Source organism: Arvicanthis niloticus, chromosome 6, assembly GCF_011762505.2.
Source record: "Arvicanthis niloticus isolate mArvNil1 chromosome 6, mArvNil1.pat.X, whole genome shotgun sequence".
NCBI classification, from domain to species: domain Eukaryota; kingdom Metazoa; phylum Chordata; class Mammalia; order Rodentia; family Muridae; genus Arvicanthis; species Arvicanthis niloticus.
The window spans coordinates 15,192,355-15,208,154 of record NC_047663.1 but is presented as its reverse complement, the minus strand read 5'-3'; the positions used below and the strand labels follow the sequence as shown (position 1 = coordinate 15,208,154).

The following is a 15,800-nucleotide window of genomic DNA, read 5'->3' as shown; positions in this document are numbered from 1 at the left end:
ACTCTGGGGACATTCAAGTGCCTGCCAGGTGGAAAAGGCAGTCTATGTACTCAGCCATGGGGTTATAGATTTTTCTTTTGGATATCTTGGATGTAAGATACCAAATGCCCATTAGTAGGAGAGGCATCCTTGCACACAAAGCCATACAGCTGGGTACAGTAATTGGCTTCTTCCTTCCTTGTCCTGTCTTCTTTCCCACTGATGTTAATATTGGCCAGTGTGCTGGGCGGTGGTGGCGCACGCCTTTAATCCCAGCACTTGGGAGGCAGAGGCAGGCGGATTTCTGAGTTCGAGGCCAGCCTGGTCTACCGAGTGAGTTTCAGGACAGCCAGGGCTACACAGAGAAACCCTGTCTCGAAAAACCACAATATATATATATATACATATATATATATATTGGCCAGTGTTCCCGAGACTGGTTGAGAAAGAGAAAGCAACACTTGGAAGAAGATTGCCTCATACTTTATTTACAACAGAATGTAAGAAAAAGTAAGTTATTAACAATAATAAATAACGGGGGGTGGGCATTAAGGACAGAACAGCCATAAAAAGACATAGAGGGTTGTGTGTGTGAGGGTTACTTCCGCTTGCGTTGCTCGAGACACTGTGCGTTTCAACACTTGGTCCTTCAGTGGTGGCAGTGGTATTTTGACTAAGTTAGCCGATCAAGATCTCAGCTCAAAAATGTAAACTCTGAAATGACAGTGGCCAGGACGTATAACATCAACTCTTCTCAAGGACACTGGGGAACTGAAAGGGAGACTTGTAACTTCACAGATACAGACTGAACTCGAAAAGCAAGAAGGTGGGGAGGCCTGTCCTAAGTATTTGTTAAAATGGAGTAACACTTAAGGGGCATCGTCTGTGAAGTTCTCCATGAATTCACTCTCTCTTACATCATGAAGTCCTATGGATCTTGACCAGTAAGATATCAGTCTCAGACAGACCACGCTGAAGGTGGAATACAAAATACAGAATACAGAAGAACCCAAAGTTTCTTGCCTCTGTTCGTGGTGTCAACACAATGCGACATTGTGACACTTTGGTCTCACCAAGAATAAAGAGCTTAATATAGTTTATTGATACCAACTTAGAGGCCAGGCCAGGATTTTTATTTTATTTTACAACTATGGCTTAGATGGCAGACTGTCATCTAGCCCACTAGTCAGGTGACCAGAAAAGTATGGAAATTATTTAGAGTTGCTCTCCATTGGACTATCTGCTTACAGATTGAAAGAATGGTCAATTCTGTGCTGGCCTTTTTCAAAAACAAATTTCCCATCAATCTGAGCCAGCTGGTGCCCTGTCACGCTGCTGACTCAGAGCATTGAAGAGATACTAAAGGAAGTGAAATTTGAAAATATTCACAAACACATTAGTCCTGAAACTTTCACTGAAGAGGGTTTTTATTAAGCTGTCTTTTGGTTTAAAGTCCATTATGAGCCATGAAAGAAAGTCATGGTTACTTTTGGGGATATTATTGGTGGTTGTGTATTTTATTTTTAAAATTTTATTTGTGTATGTATGTGTGTGTGCATGCGAGCACTCAGGCCTGTATGTGTATATACCACTGCACATGTGTGGAGGTCAGAGGACAACCTGTGAGAACCAGTTCCTTCTTTCAACCATGTGAGATGTGGATTGAGCTTAGATTGTCAGATTTGGTGGCAAGTGCCTTGACCCTCTAAGCTATTTTGACAGCCTTTGCATGTGTGTGTGTGTGTGTGTGTGTGTGTGTTCATGACATCCACAATTGAGCTAACTTATTTCCACATCCCAAACTATGGCTGACATTTGCCTGTGCATAAGTTAAGACAGTCCCCACATAGATGCAAAGCCATGATAGCAGAGTTTATAAACAAATCCACCAACAAACTGAACAAAAAATGTCACAGTTTCTCTTTTTCCTTTGTTTTCTCTTACTACAGTGCAAAAGGAAACGCTCCTCAGGGGTGGTTTCAGACAAACTTTATGCAATAAAGACACCACAAGAGCTTGACCCAGGAAAGCGCAGACAAAGCGATGCTGCCGTGCCACACCAAGAGCGCAGGGGTATTTCCTATTCGGAAGCCACCTGGAGTCAAGACACGTATGGCCATATTAGCGGCATCCACCGCCATCAGAGATGAAGAGGGGTAAACACATGTATTATCCTATGGGTTACTATTTCAGTTTGGCCACCAGAGACTTAGAACTGGTGGCGTGTGACTTGCTATACCGCATTTTATACATGTATATATATGTACAGGTATGATACAATTTTGGTGAACAAAGCTGAAGGATTTCACATGGCAGACATAGGCACTGAGTTGAGGATTCTACTTCCCCCTCAAACATGCTTAGCAACTCAAGTTTCTGCTATTTTATTTATTTATTTAGTTTTTGTCTTCCTAAGTTTCCGTCATGCAGCCATTTTGTTTCCATCCTCACAAGAATTACTCATGTTCTATATATACACTCCTTGACGGCTTGGATCCCACAATAACAGATTCACGTACGGACAAGACGAAACGAGACTTGGAAATCAAGATTCAGAAAAATGTCGAAGTCATTTATGCTTTGGGATGACTGGATTAAATATTCAAAGCAGCTAATGAAATATATCCAGAATCCCACCCCTTCCCTATTTGTAACACACGCAAACCACACGTGGACAGGAAAACTGAACACATACGTGTTGGTTAAGAATCACACTATCATAGGTTAGCGCTGCAGTTGGTGTCAAAGGTCCTGGGCTGACTACAAAGGAGAGAAAACTCACAGAAAGGGAGTAAGAATGTGGCTTTTGAAAGTGAACCAGATTGTTGACCTTGACAATAGAAGCTGGTATGGAAAGGAAGAGTGGCATGGTGTTACTGGAAAAACTAGGTGCCAGATGGGTTAGCCACCTGCGCAAAAATCAACTTGTACTACACAAAAACTGATGAGCCCACCCCAGCCCGAGTCGGCTTGCAAATGGTAAGCAGATACATACACAAACTCCGAGTCTTCTGAAAGTGGAATTTTGCTTTTTAAAGCCAGACATTCTCATTGAATACAGCTGCATGGTGAGGGAGCCACTGAGGAGTTCAAAGGGTTTGAGAAAAGATTACAGTTTTCCCACAAGCAAGATTCATGCTTCCATACCATGCAAAGAAGGGTACCCTACTACGGTACTGTCACCTTAAGGAAAAGATGCGCTGTTACGATAAGCTATTTGTAATTGCTTTCCTTTGAGTACTGAAGTGCAATGTCCATCTATAGACAAATGATCTAGACACTCTAAACACTTTGGTGCTGGGCTCGAGGGGCCAGCATCTGTGCTTCAGGAGAGGGCATGGACCCAGAAGACATTGCAGAATGGGAACACCCAAGAGTGTGGGCAGGGTTCATCGGCTGGGAGGTGTCGGGGAAGGGGAGTACACTCCTTGATCTGTTTTGCTTCCTTTGGGATCTGTATTGGGGGCCATTTCCTTTCCTGAGGTTAAAGGTCATGAGTCAGGAAGGGATAGCTAGGACATGGGCTCTGGAGCTACCTGTTGTTCGGCACTGCTATATCTGCTTGCTTTCCTTGTGGGTTTCAAGGCAGTGAGGTGCAACGGTGACAGATTTCTCTTTCTGCCATTTTGATGACTGAGACTGACTGACCTTGCTAGCTGTCAGCCTGGATTCTGGCAAACATGTCCCCTTCATTCAGCAACAAGAGTAAGACAAAAGGGACATTTATGACATCCCTAGGAGCCTGTGACTCCCCTCCTCACCCCTTCCTGCTTGCTTCAATTTACTGGATTCCTGGGACACAGCCAGTATCTGGATTATTTCCTTTTTGCAGGGTTGGGGACTGAACCCAGGGCATCCTGCATGTTAGGTAAGAACTCTACAGTTGAGCTACACCCTGGCCCCCAATATGTAGATTATAAGGGAGGCGTAAGAGAATGGCAATGTTTTCTAAAGCCCGGTGATGGCCAACCCATTCCGGGGACATCTGGATGTTGCTAAGAGTAAACCAGGAGGGCTGGATGCTCTTTTTCATGATTCAGACAGTGGTTAAGCCCAGGTCACTTAGTCTACCCTGAACTTCCTCAAGTGGGAGACTGTCAATGAAGTCTACTCAGCTCATTGAGATTTCTGAGAATTGTTATGGATGACGAGGCTCACGGGTCAAGCTTTGTAGGTACCTGAAAACAAGATGTCTATCTCACCTGGGGCTCTGTTTCCAAACATTACACATTACATTAGCTGTGGTCATCACTCATCCTGGCAAGTCTTAAAAGATTTGAGAATCCACCAGGGCACGGAGGGGTTAGTGAAGCGACTCAAACAGATGGGTGCTTTATTAAATTTTGTGAAAAGGTATAAAGACATTATTGTTAATTGCACTTGGAGCCTCTAGAAGTTGGTTATTAAAATTTTCAAAAATTTAAGAAGTTAATCAGGCTCCAAATCCTGAGTCAGACTAAATCAAAATATGAATATTGATAACAGCTGGAATTCATTGATAACAGCTGGAATTCATTGATAACAGCTGGAATTCAAGTATTGGTGGTCTGCAGTCCCCAATTGTAACAGTTAGGCAAGTGACACCTGAGAGTATTTTCTTTTCCTATTTGTTGTTGAGAATTTCTGGTTTGATGGGAAGAAATTGACATCACTATTTTACCACAGCTTACCAAAAAGAAAAAGAAAAAGAAAAAAAGAGAAAAAAAAAGTTTTCTCATCCACTCACCCTTTTACCATTGAGGCCCACATCAGATTCATCAAGGCCCCTAAACAAGGCTTCCTCCCTGGCCCACATCTAAAACTAGAGACAATTCTGTGGGTTTTAATTGTTCTTGAGACAGTGTCTCATATAACCCAAGCTGGCCTCAAACTCTTTATGTAGCTGAGGTTGACCTTGAGCTTGTGATCCCCCTGCCTAGTTTACCATTGCTGGGATGGAACCCATGGCAGCTGCAGCAGCTCCACCCACTGAGCTCTGTCCTCAACCCCACCTGTTTTGTTTTTCTAAATCGTACTTTTCACACTCACTATGATGCTGTGTGGCACACTTAGGGCTTCTTGCTATCTGTGAGATTATTTAACCACATGCACAATCTGAGATCCAAGAACACATCTGAATGAAGAGGCAGTCTTTTCCTCGATCAGAGGATTCAAAAAAAAAAAAAAAAAAAAAAAAAAAAAGCCTCGAATGAAAACAAAGGACCCAACGGGATGTTCACATGGAGTTACTCTGATTTGGGCCGACATGGCTTTTCAGAAGCATAGACGCCAGGTAAATTCAGGGTGGCTTTTTTCTCCGGATCTGGAAGTGTGAGCGTCTCTGGAGCAGATTTTTTCCGGGGCCGGTCTTTGGGAATGGACAGAAATTCTGGCGCATCTGTGGAGAGAGGGGTGGACGGGGCACTGGAGGGGGCGCTGCGCACCGAGGAAGGCAGTAGGGCGATGCTGGAGATAGAAATGGCCGGTGGGAAAACGCCGATCTTCTTGTTGGTGGCTTCCTGAGTGGCTCGTTCGAACTCTCGCACTTCATCCATTGTCATGTCTTCAAAGGGAAAAGCAGAGAGAACAATAGTTACTGTTCAGACCCGCAAATGTGTTTATTGCTAAATCTGGGGAAGCTACCGTGAAGCCAACCCATACCCATCACAAACCTGAATTGTCTTTGAAACATTAAACCCTCTTTTTTAAATTAATTAATTAATTAATTACTTTATTTCTATCCCATCTTTGTTACTAAGACACATCCCCCAAAAGAACATTTCTTTTTTGGATATCAACCCAAGATTTTTCAAAGGACACTTCAGTAAGTATTCAGGAATTACTGAAATGCCCTTTCTTTATTTGCTGTGTGTGGTGGGTGGCTGAGTCTCGGAGGAGAAAGGACAACCTTCAGGATTCAGTCCTTCCGACATTTGGGTCTTCAGGTCAGTGTGCTGAACTTAGGTTGCCAGGCTTGGCAGCAGTGGGTACCTTTACTCAGTGAGCCATCTCGTTCGCCCAATTAGTAGGCAATAAAAAAGTGTGTGTGTGTGTGTGTGTGTGTGTGTGTTTTGCTATTATGGGTGCATGTACATGAGGCTTCTGTAAGACTGGGCCACATCTTCCATACAAAGAAGGCCATTAAAGCAGTCAGTGGCCTTGACAGCATCACTATCAAGCTTAGATCACAGAAGAGCCAGGTTGCTTTAGAGGGTACATTCACGAAAAACATCAGAACTTTTCAGCTTTCTTAGCCTCAGAACTCAAGGCTTTATTTAAAGAGGAGGAAAGACCTCGTGTGCTAGGTGCCAGGTTTTCAAAGATCCGCTTTAAACTGTTATTGACTGGGACTGGAGAGATGTCTCAGCAGCTAGGAGCACATACGGCTTTCCCAGAGGACCAGAGTTCAATTCCCAGCACCCATATCTGATGGCTCACAACCACCTGTAACTCCAGCATTGAGGGAGGGTATGTGGAGGTCAGAGGACAACTTTCTAGAGGTAAGGCTCTTGCCTTCTACCATGTGGGTCCCAGGGGTCAAATTCAGGTCACTAGGCTGGGTGGCAAGCACCTTTTACTCACTGAGATGTCTGGTAAACCCTTATTATTGTTATTAGGAATTACTGTCAGTCTGGCTATTCCTGGAACTCTCCGGTGATTCTCACTTACTGGGAATAGAGTAACAGGGAAAATGGAGATGTCAAAATAAGCCTGAAGTGAAGGATTTGCCTAGGGTAGAGCAGAGCCCATGGACTCTGTTTATCTGTTTATTTTTATTCATTTTGGTCCTCTTCCACAGTCTCAGTGGTTCAGGTCTCTTTCTTTGACGTGTTGAATGTGGAAGGAATGAGCAACCCATGTTAATCATTTAGGTGTTCTTTGCTGGGGATCAAATCTAGGGACTTGAGTATGCCAGACAGCTCTACCACCAAGCTACACCACTGGGTTTCATAACATCTGGACAAAATAAACAATACACTTTTTTTTTTGGGGGGGGGAGTGTTCTCTGTGGTCCCAAGTGTCCTGTAACTTGCTTTGTAGACCAGGCTCTAGGTCTGCAAAGCCCCAAACTACCTGCCTCCCAAGTGCAGGGATTAGAGGCATGAGCCATCATGCCTGGCTCAAAGAACACTTTCTATTAAATTAAATCTGTGACCATTTCCCTATGAAATTAAAAAAAAAATTCCTGAAAGGAAAGATTTTTCACAAAGGAGATAAGAAAATTACAACTGTGTTGACATAATATAAATCTCAAATGATTTTAAGAAAAATCATACCTATTAACTTACCACTTTTAAATGAATAAATGAGACTCTGTTCTTTAAAGCAGCATTTACTTGGAGAATTTTAGTGAACTTGGATATATCTTTAATAAATGGATAGCAATTTTGAAAGATTACTTGGTTAACAAATTGCTGAAATGGTGTGATATTGTATGTTTCCAGCAGGGGGCAGAAACGATACACCACAGAATTTAAATTTTAAAAAACAAAAACAAACAAACAAACAAAAAAAAACAACCCCCCAAAAAAAGCCCCTGGAGTCTCTTCCTTGGAGGCTTTGAAACCTTGCAACTGTCAAAACGGACTGCTTTTTTCTTTATTGCATTCCTGGATGTTAATTTTGCTTACTTCCAATTTAACTTATCCATGTTCAGGGTGATAATTTAAATTTCATTTTAGCGCCAGTGAAGGTGCTAAAATTGTTATTATTTTTTATTTGCTATGCTCTTGGGTGGGTCAGGCTGGCCTCTGACTCATTAAGTAGTTGAGGATAACTTTGGGTTTCTGATCTTCCTGACTCTACTTGGGGGGGGGGGGGGGCTGGGATTCTGACACCAGCCACAGTTTATATGGTGTTGGGGATGGAACACAGGGTTCTGCAGACTCCCAGTACTCTGCCGACTGCCTTACATCCCTAGCCCCGCTCTGTGGCTTTATTACTACTTGTACGTTTTAAAAGATATTTTTAAATTTTAGGGTGCGTGTCTGTGTACATGTGGAGCCAATTCGCTCTTTCCACAGTCACCTGGGCTCTGGTAATTAAACTCAGGTCACTAGGCGTGTACGATGAGGGCCTTTCCTTGCTGGGCCACCATCTTGCTGGCCTATCCAACACTTCTTATTTGTGGTACAAACAGCCTCTCTCGCCTTTAACCATTTTTTTTTTCCACTATGGAAAAAAAAAAATGCGATTGCAACAACCAACCAACCAACAACAACAACAACACAATACAACAAATGACCCACGATCTCATGGAATCCCAAAGAAAGAGGGCAGTATTATAAGACAACCATTTTGCATCAATCATGGTGACAATGGGTTTCTTGGAGCCAGAGACTAAGTGGGGGCGCACTCTGAGTTATCATCTTTCTCTAAACAGTTTAATGCTAATGCTGAGTTAAAACAGAAAGAACACATGCAAAAGCCTTAAGCTGTAAGCTCCGCCCGCCCCGGACTCCCCACCGAGACAGGCTCTCGTATTATAGCTCAGGCTGGCCTCCAACTTAAAGCAATTCTCCTGCCTCAGCTCTCAGCCACCACGTCTGGCTTAGACCCTGAAAACAGTAGTGCTCAGTGCCCTTCAGGCATCCCTTGTCCCTCCCTCCCCTGTAGCTTTGTCTGGTCTGTGTTTGTAACCTTCGGAGCAGTTGATGGCACTGTGTTTGACATTCCTGGGAGAAAAGGTAATCAAAAGCAAGGAACGTTCTGGAACAGTCTCCTTAAAAGAACATTCCTATCTTTAGAACAGGAAAAAAACGAGAGGTGGGGAGGTTATCTGATCAAAATCGGGGCAAACCTTCAGCAGCTCTTGCTTCAATCAGTGTCCTGCAAAACCCAATCAGCGCGTGCGCGACAGGGGGAAGGCGGAGCCAGCCCGCTCTCAGGCTCACAGGCGGTCACATGCATCCAGTGGCCAATGGCGTGCACTAGCCTGGCAGGGCACAGTCCAAATCATGCTGGGAAAAAATTAACTAAACATTTCCAAAACATTACCAGAAGGTCTTCCGATTCTAGAGCCTTTGTCACAACAGCCACCTCTCAGAGTTCTGTAATTGTGCTCTCATTTCTTTTTTAAAAAGGGATTATTTAGTGTGTGTGTGTGTGTACATGTGCATGCAATGCCTGCTTAGTACAGAAGAGGGCATTGGATACCCTGGACCTAGAGTTATAGGAAGTTGTGGGCTAAGACATGGGTGCTGGGAACTGAACTTGGGTCCCTGCAAGAGTAGCAGGTGCTCTGAACTGCTGAGCTGACTCTAGACCCTACATTCTCACTTCTTAAAAAAACAAAACAAAACAGAACAAAAGTAGCAGCCATGTAATAATTGTGTCCTTGAGTTTTCAAGTATCTCATAAATCCTAGGATCTGGGCATGGCAAACAAAAAATCTCAACCTGTTCCCAGACAGATAACACATAAGAGATCTGGCTGAGACAGAGGTAACAATTCAGTGATAAGTCCTTTGTTATCTATACTGTCTCTTTGTTAGCACAACTGACCAAGAGATAACTGTATTTAAATTCTGGTATATACCATATAGTCAGTTCTTAGTAACCCAGGCTGTCAATAACCCAGGGCTTTCTAGGCCTTTGCTAAGCCCTAGGCTAGATCTACTATGTAGCATCCCTAAATCTCAGCTCACCACCCCTCTGCCACTAGGCATGTATGTACTCAGACTGTAGCTCACTCTGGAGATTAGCCTATGTCAAAAGGACCTGATTGAGTAAAACAGCCTGAATGAGTTTGAGAAAGCCTTTCAGAGACTAATGAAGCAAAGCCCTCCATGGAATGCAAGTGTCAACTAACTACGCCTTGCAAAGTTGGGCATTTGATCCACTTTACATCTGACACCCACTATTGCTCCTATGTTACTCTGTGATTGCTGCAGGCCATCTGACAGGTACCCCCAAATGTTTCCACTCTCTGTGTCCTGGGTTTTATGACTGGGTTAGCCATGAAGTGAAGCCACTGAAGAATGGAAAGATCTGGAAGACCCAGGTGATTGACACAGCCCACTCAAAGACTGGGGGTGGAGAGGAACCTTTACCCACAGTCTCTGGGAGGGGTTGTGTTTTCACAGAAGGCTGGGGACCCCACATTTTCAGGGGCTGACAGATGGGTTTCCCTGTCTGTTTCCCACAGGGTGGGCAACGCGCTTTGAACAGTCTACATACACTTGTCTGTGCATGGCTCTCTATGTCATCCACAGTGGAGGAGTGCTGATTGCAAACTTTTATGTTGGTTTGTTCATGCATGTTTTTCTCGTATTCTCGAACATCATCCATTGTCATATCTGAAAAAAGTCAAGACGTGGGCAACTTCCGTTATTAAGTACAAACTTTAACGGGGGACACTTTAGGGGAAGACGGTAGCTCAGCAAAGTTTTTTTTTTTTTTCTTTTTAAACTGAAAAGCAGGTGACTGACTAACTTTATGGGGTAAAATCATAAAGTTAGATAAACCAGCCAAAGAAGGGAGTGAGGGGAAAGAGGAGTGAAAATCGATTGTGTAGGGGTGACTCTCGGAAAGTGGGCAAGAGTGGTTAGCGCATAGGCTGTGCGTAGCCTGAGATCTCCTAAAGCTGTGTTAGAAGATCTCTCTCAGGGAGAGAGGGGCCAGGTGGTTTTGGTTTAATACTTACCTTCAGGTAGAACTTTCCAGAGAGATACTAGAGCATCTTTAAGTTAGTGCATTTGACAACACCAAGGACACTTTCATTGCTATGGAAGGAGACAGGCTGTAGAGGGCAGACCCAGTGCATTCACAGGGAGTGTGAGAGTTGGTACAGTTCTCACACAGATGCATTCTTGCATAGAATACAAGGGGCCAGAAAGTGCGGGTCTTTGAGTGTAGTCTGACAGCTTTGAGATGGTTGACACTCTCACACCCACATTGATCTATAAATACGACTGCGCACAACACCACGTTTGGCTAGAATCTACAAGTTTTCAGTGTTTCAGGATAATGAGCTCTCAATCCTTAATGGTTTTCGGCAGGAGATGGTTTTGTGGCAGTGTCTGGTTGTGGCAGGGATGGCGAGGGAGGGGTGCTGTAAAACACCCCATACGAGGGGATCCCCAATTCTCAACAGACAAAGATCTCATTCTAAATGCCAACAGTGACCAGGTTGAGAAGTCCTGTCTCATTCTTTCGATATTGGCACTTGGGAGGCTGAGGCAGGAGGATTCTGGTTTCAAGGCTAGCCTGAGCTGTATGAGACCTTGTCTCAAAAACAAAGCAAATGAGCAAAAACAAACAAAAAGAAACCCAAGGAATCTCCTCTTTCAGCAAGTGAGATGCTGATATTTTACTGGCCTCTCCTTAAACATTCTCCTTGTCTTCGTCCCCACCCCCAACTCTCTTGTTCTTCTGATGGATTTTATCAGCTCTTCTCCCAGTCCAGCAACCCTTTCTCAAGGTCTCGGCAGAATTTCACTTCAGGCTTCCTCACCAACCAATAAAGTATGCAAAAAAACAAAACAAAACAAACAAACAAAAACCCCAAGCATCCACACCATCACTGATTGGCTTAGTAGGAGAACTGCCTCTTCTATTCCTGTCTGGAGTTTTTCCTTAAGTATTTTTTGGATCATGTGCCCTGATTTTTCTTTTTCTTTTTTTAAAATCAATCGAGTGTCATGTGAGGTTCTCTTTGCTTCCAAAGGGCAGACCTGCCAGAGCTCATGATTTAATTCAGTATGGTCTGGGGCTGAGGTGGAGTGTGGCTCAAAAATCTAGGCCTGGACTATTTTATCGAACTCACGGTGCGCCTCTCAGCCCTGGAATCATCCATCAGAAATGCTGTCCACAAGCAATGTAAGCATGGAGAAAGCTAAGCTGCAGGCCGGTCAAGCGAGGACATGCTTTTCTTTTAGAAAGCAGGTTATTGACAAGCAATAAAGGAGTGCTTCTTTAGGGTGAAGACAAAAGGGACTTAGCCAGTAATAACACATTCTGCAAGACCAAACCCCACAATTTCAGTGACTAATTATCAGTATTTCTTAATCACAAACACACCTGGAAATGAATATGAAGCAGTCCTGGTTAAGTACGAGTTCCAAACTGAAAACACGTTTCTTTGTGCACATGTCATTAACCAATTAATTGGGAAAACGAAACTCAGAGAAGGCAGAGTTCTACTGCCTCACTGTGATGAATCTCCACAGAAATCATTCTTTATCTGTAATTAGCTCACTGCGGAGGGAGGAACTTACCATGGGGCAGACTCTGGACATTCAGAGCTATTGGTTTTGTGGGTGTTAAAGAGGGTTTGGCGACAAAGATGACCAGTGAGTGCCTTGTTCATAGTGAGATCTGAAAACAAGTCAAGGGACTGGTGGGGCCATGTGATTGACAGCAGAACCAAAAAAAACGTAAGACAAAATGAAAACGAGGTAGAAGACGATGTAATATTGGTAGGAAAGGTTCTTAGATGTTTAAAAACACTGAGAGCATCTATTTCTGCTCTCCCTTCTCACTTCCCTCTCTCTGAGTCAGGGTTTCATGTAGCCCAGGTACCAAATCTCCCTGTGTATCCTAGGAGGACCCTGAACTCCTGGTCTCTTGCATCTCCACTTCCCAAATGCAAGATGCTGCAGCTACATGCTAGGTAAGCTACCAACTAAGAAAAATCTCTTTAAAATTTGAAATACCTCCACATGCCATAAATGCATATGAACAGGAGATAAACATATCAGTCCTCCTGGGTAATGTATGGAAATGCTAATTAGGTGGGAAAGATCCACTTTGGTTATCTGGCTAAATGCATTGTCTTTGCGATGGATATCACCTCAACATCCATATGCACAACAATGTTCGATTGCATATGCTCAGAGCACACTTCCGAAGACAATTCACCGTCTTACTGATTAATTTTTCAGAGATCAGAGTAATTTCTAGCAACCTGGGTTCAGAGCTCTTGTCAGAAACAAATGCTTTCTGAGGTTATCACCCAAGCTTTTAAAAGTTTTTTCAAATAGTTATTTGTGTGTGTGTGTGTGCATGCTCACACACATGCATCATAGCACACATGTGTGGTCAGAGAACAATTTGTGTGTCCTCTGTGTGCAGTGTGGGTGTGTGTATGCTTATAAAGGTATATAGCTATATGCAGAGGTCAGAGGTCAAGGTCTGGTGTCTTCTACTATCTCTCTGTATTTTATTATTATTGTTGGTTTTTTTTGTCTGTGGGTGCTTTGCCTGCATGTATGTCTGTGTACCACTTGCACACAGTGCTCCTGGAGATCAAAGATGGGGTGGGATCCCTTGGTGCTAAGATGGTTGTGAGCTGTCTTGTGGATGCTGAGGATAGAACCTGGGTCCTCTGGAAGAGCAGTCAGTGCTCTTAACTGCCCACTCCAGCCCCTCCGCCATATTTTTTGAGACAGGGTTTCTCACTGAACCTGGAGCTCGTCGATTTGGCTAGCCAGGCTAGCCAGTGAGCCTCTAGGATTCTCCTGTCTCTGCCTCCCCAGTGCTGGGATTAGATGAAGTCCTCTCCTGCACAAAGTAACTCTGCTGAGGTGGAATTCCCTCTGTTCCTGGCTTAACCTTGGCAAGATGTTCTTGTCCCAGGGGATTTGTGAATTGAGGCTATTTCTTTGTCTCCTCAACCATCAGCTAAAGACTCACAAGATATGGTAAAATAGACTTCAATTAAATGGTTCTTCTGTCCCTTCAACGTTTATCACCTTTCTTGCTGTTGTTTTTAGAGAGGGTCTCTTGTAGCCCAGGCTGGCCTTGAACTCCTGGTCCTCCAGCCTCTGCTTCTCAAACACTGGAATTACAGGTGTGTACTACAGTGCTCAGTATCACCATCACTATTTTATACATTTTTAAGACAGGGTTTCATTTGGCACAAGGCAACCCTGAACTTGGTAGGTAGCTGAGGGTGACCTTGAAGTCCTGGTCCTCCTGACTCCATCTTCTGACCGCTGGGATTACAGTCACTGGGTATTGTTTATGCAGCATTCCTGATTGAACCTAGGGCTTCATGTGTGCTGCTCAGGAACTCCACCAACGAAGTCACAGCCCCAGGCCCATTTTAGTATTTTTGTTTTGCTTTTTTTTTTTTTTTTCTAATTTTCTGAGACAAGGCATCTTCTGAAGCTCTTGCCATCCTGAAACTTGATCTATAGACTAGGCTGTCTTGAAAAATCACAGAAATCCACCTGCTTCTACCTCTTGATTCTTCATTATTTGGTGTGTGCTACCACATCTGGCTTCATTTTAGTATTCATTTTTTTTTTATAGTTTTTATATATATGGATGTTTGTGTGTCTGCATGCATGCATGGGCATGTTTGAGTGTGTGCCCGTGGAGACCAGAAATGGTCTTGAGATCCCAGCAGTTGCTGGTGTTTGTGAGCTGTCTGACACGGGTACTGGGAACTAAGCTCCAGTTCTCTGTAAGAGCAGCGAGCACTCTTTATTGCTGAACTATTTCTCTAGCCCCTGAATAAAATGTTTTAAAACTACTATTTATTTACTCCATCATTCAAATAATGCCAGGATTATGTTACATAAAAAGAACTCAAGATGAGATAGCTCACCAGGAAAACTGCTCGCCATCAAGCCTGGTGACCAGCATCCAAATCCCAGGACCCATTCGGTAAAAGGAGAGAAGGAACTTCTGAGAATTGTCCTCTGACCTCCATGTATGCTTCATACCACATACAAATCCAAATAGGACTGAATTATAGAAGAAAAGGGCTTAATTCTTTATAGCTTCTTTGACCAGTCTTACGACCTCTGGAGATAGTCGTGGGTAAGAGACTGATGGATCCTTACACACACACACACACACACACACACACACACACACACACACGAGAGAGAGAGAGAGAGAGAGAGAGAGAGAGAGAGAGAGAGAGAGAGAGAAGGGGTGTGTGTGTGTGTGTGTCTTAACTGCATTTGCAGTGGCTCTGGCTTACTACCTGATCTGGCTTATCTCTCCCCTTCCAGGCTCCTAGAAGGCCCTAACAAACAATGGTTGTTCTACCATTCTGAAGCAAAACTGAAGTTGAAACAAGTCTTTGTGTCTCAGAAGTCCTGATTATGAAGTGGACTGACACCTGTCTCCAACAAACTGGTGGCCATCCTTCCCGGAGACTCAGTTTTAAAGTCTCTTTGTTATTATTGATTTTTTTTTTTTTTTTTGAGAAAGTGTCTCATTATGTATCCTAGGCTATCCTAGAACTCATTATGTAGCCCAGGCTGGCCTGAGATTCATGATCCTCCTCTAGTCTTAGCCTCCTGAGTACAGGGATTGTAGACGTGCACCATTAGGCCTAGTAGGAACTTAAAACAACTCATTAGAACAATTATAACCCAACACATGCTCTTCACACAAACCTTAGGCATTTCCACCTTCTTTGTGTTGGAATCAGCCAATCCTTAATGCCTGGAGCACACCCTTTCTGTACTACCCAGACTACTGAGATCTAGAACAGCAGTTGATAGCTGCGATTTTGTTTTTCTTTTTTAAATTTTAATTTAATTTTATGAGCATGGGTGTTTTGCTAGCATGTATTATGTGCACTGTGCACTGCATGAGGGCTTGCTGCCTGCTGAGGTAGGAAGCCAGCATCTGATTCCTTGGAACTGGAGTTATGGGTGGCTGTGAACCACCTTGTAGTTGCTAAGAAGTGAACCCCAGTCCTCTGTAAGAGTAAGAAGTGCTTTTATCCTTTGAGCCGTCTCTCCAGCCTCTGCTTTGAGACAGGGTCTTGCTACTATGTAGTCTCTTTCTACATAGTACAAGCTGGTCTCAGACTTGTAGCCATTTTTCTGCCTCTGCCTCCCAAGCACCAGGGTCATAGATTGCTATCACTACACCCAC

At 43.6% G+C, this 15,800-nt stretch overlaps 1 protein-coding gene across 1 annotated transcript in view; it reads right to left on the bottom strand.

Moving 5' to 3' along the window:
- Positions 1 to 446: 446 nt before the first annotated feature.
- Positions 447 to 15,800, bottom strand: part of Pitpnc1 (phosphatidylinositol transfer protein cytoplasmic 1) — a 261,209-nt gene continuing 245,855 nt past the window's right edge. The window contains exon 9 of the mRNA XM_034505249.2: positions 447 to 5,521. Within this exon, the coding sequence (XP_034361140.1) occupies positions 5,205 to 5,521 (317 nt within the window). The 3' untranslated portion in view covers positions 447 to 5,204. The remainder of the gene's footprint in view (positions 5,522 to 15,800) is intronic.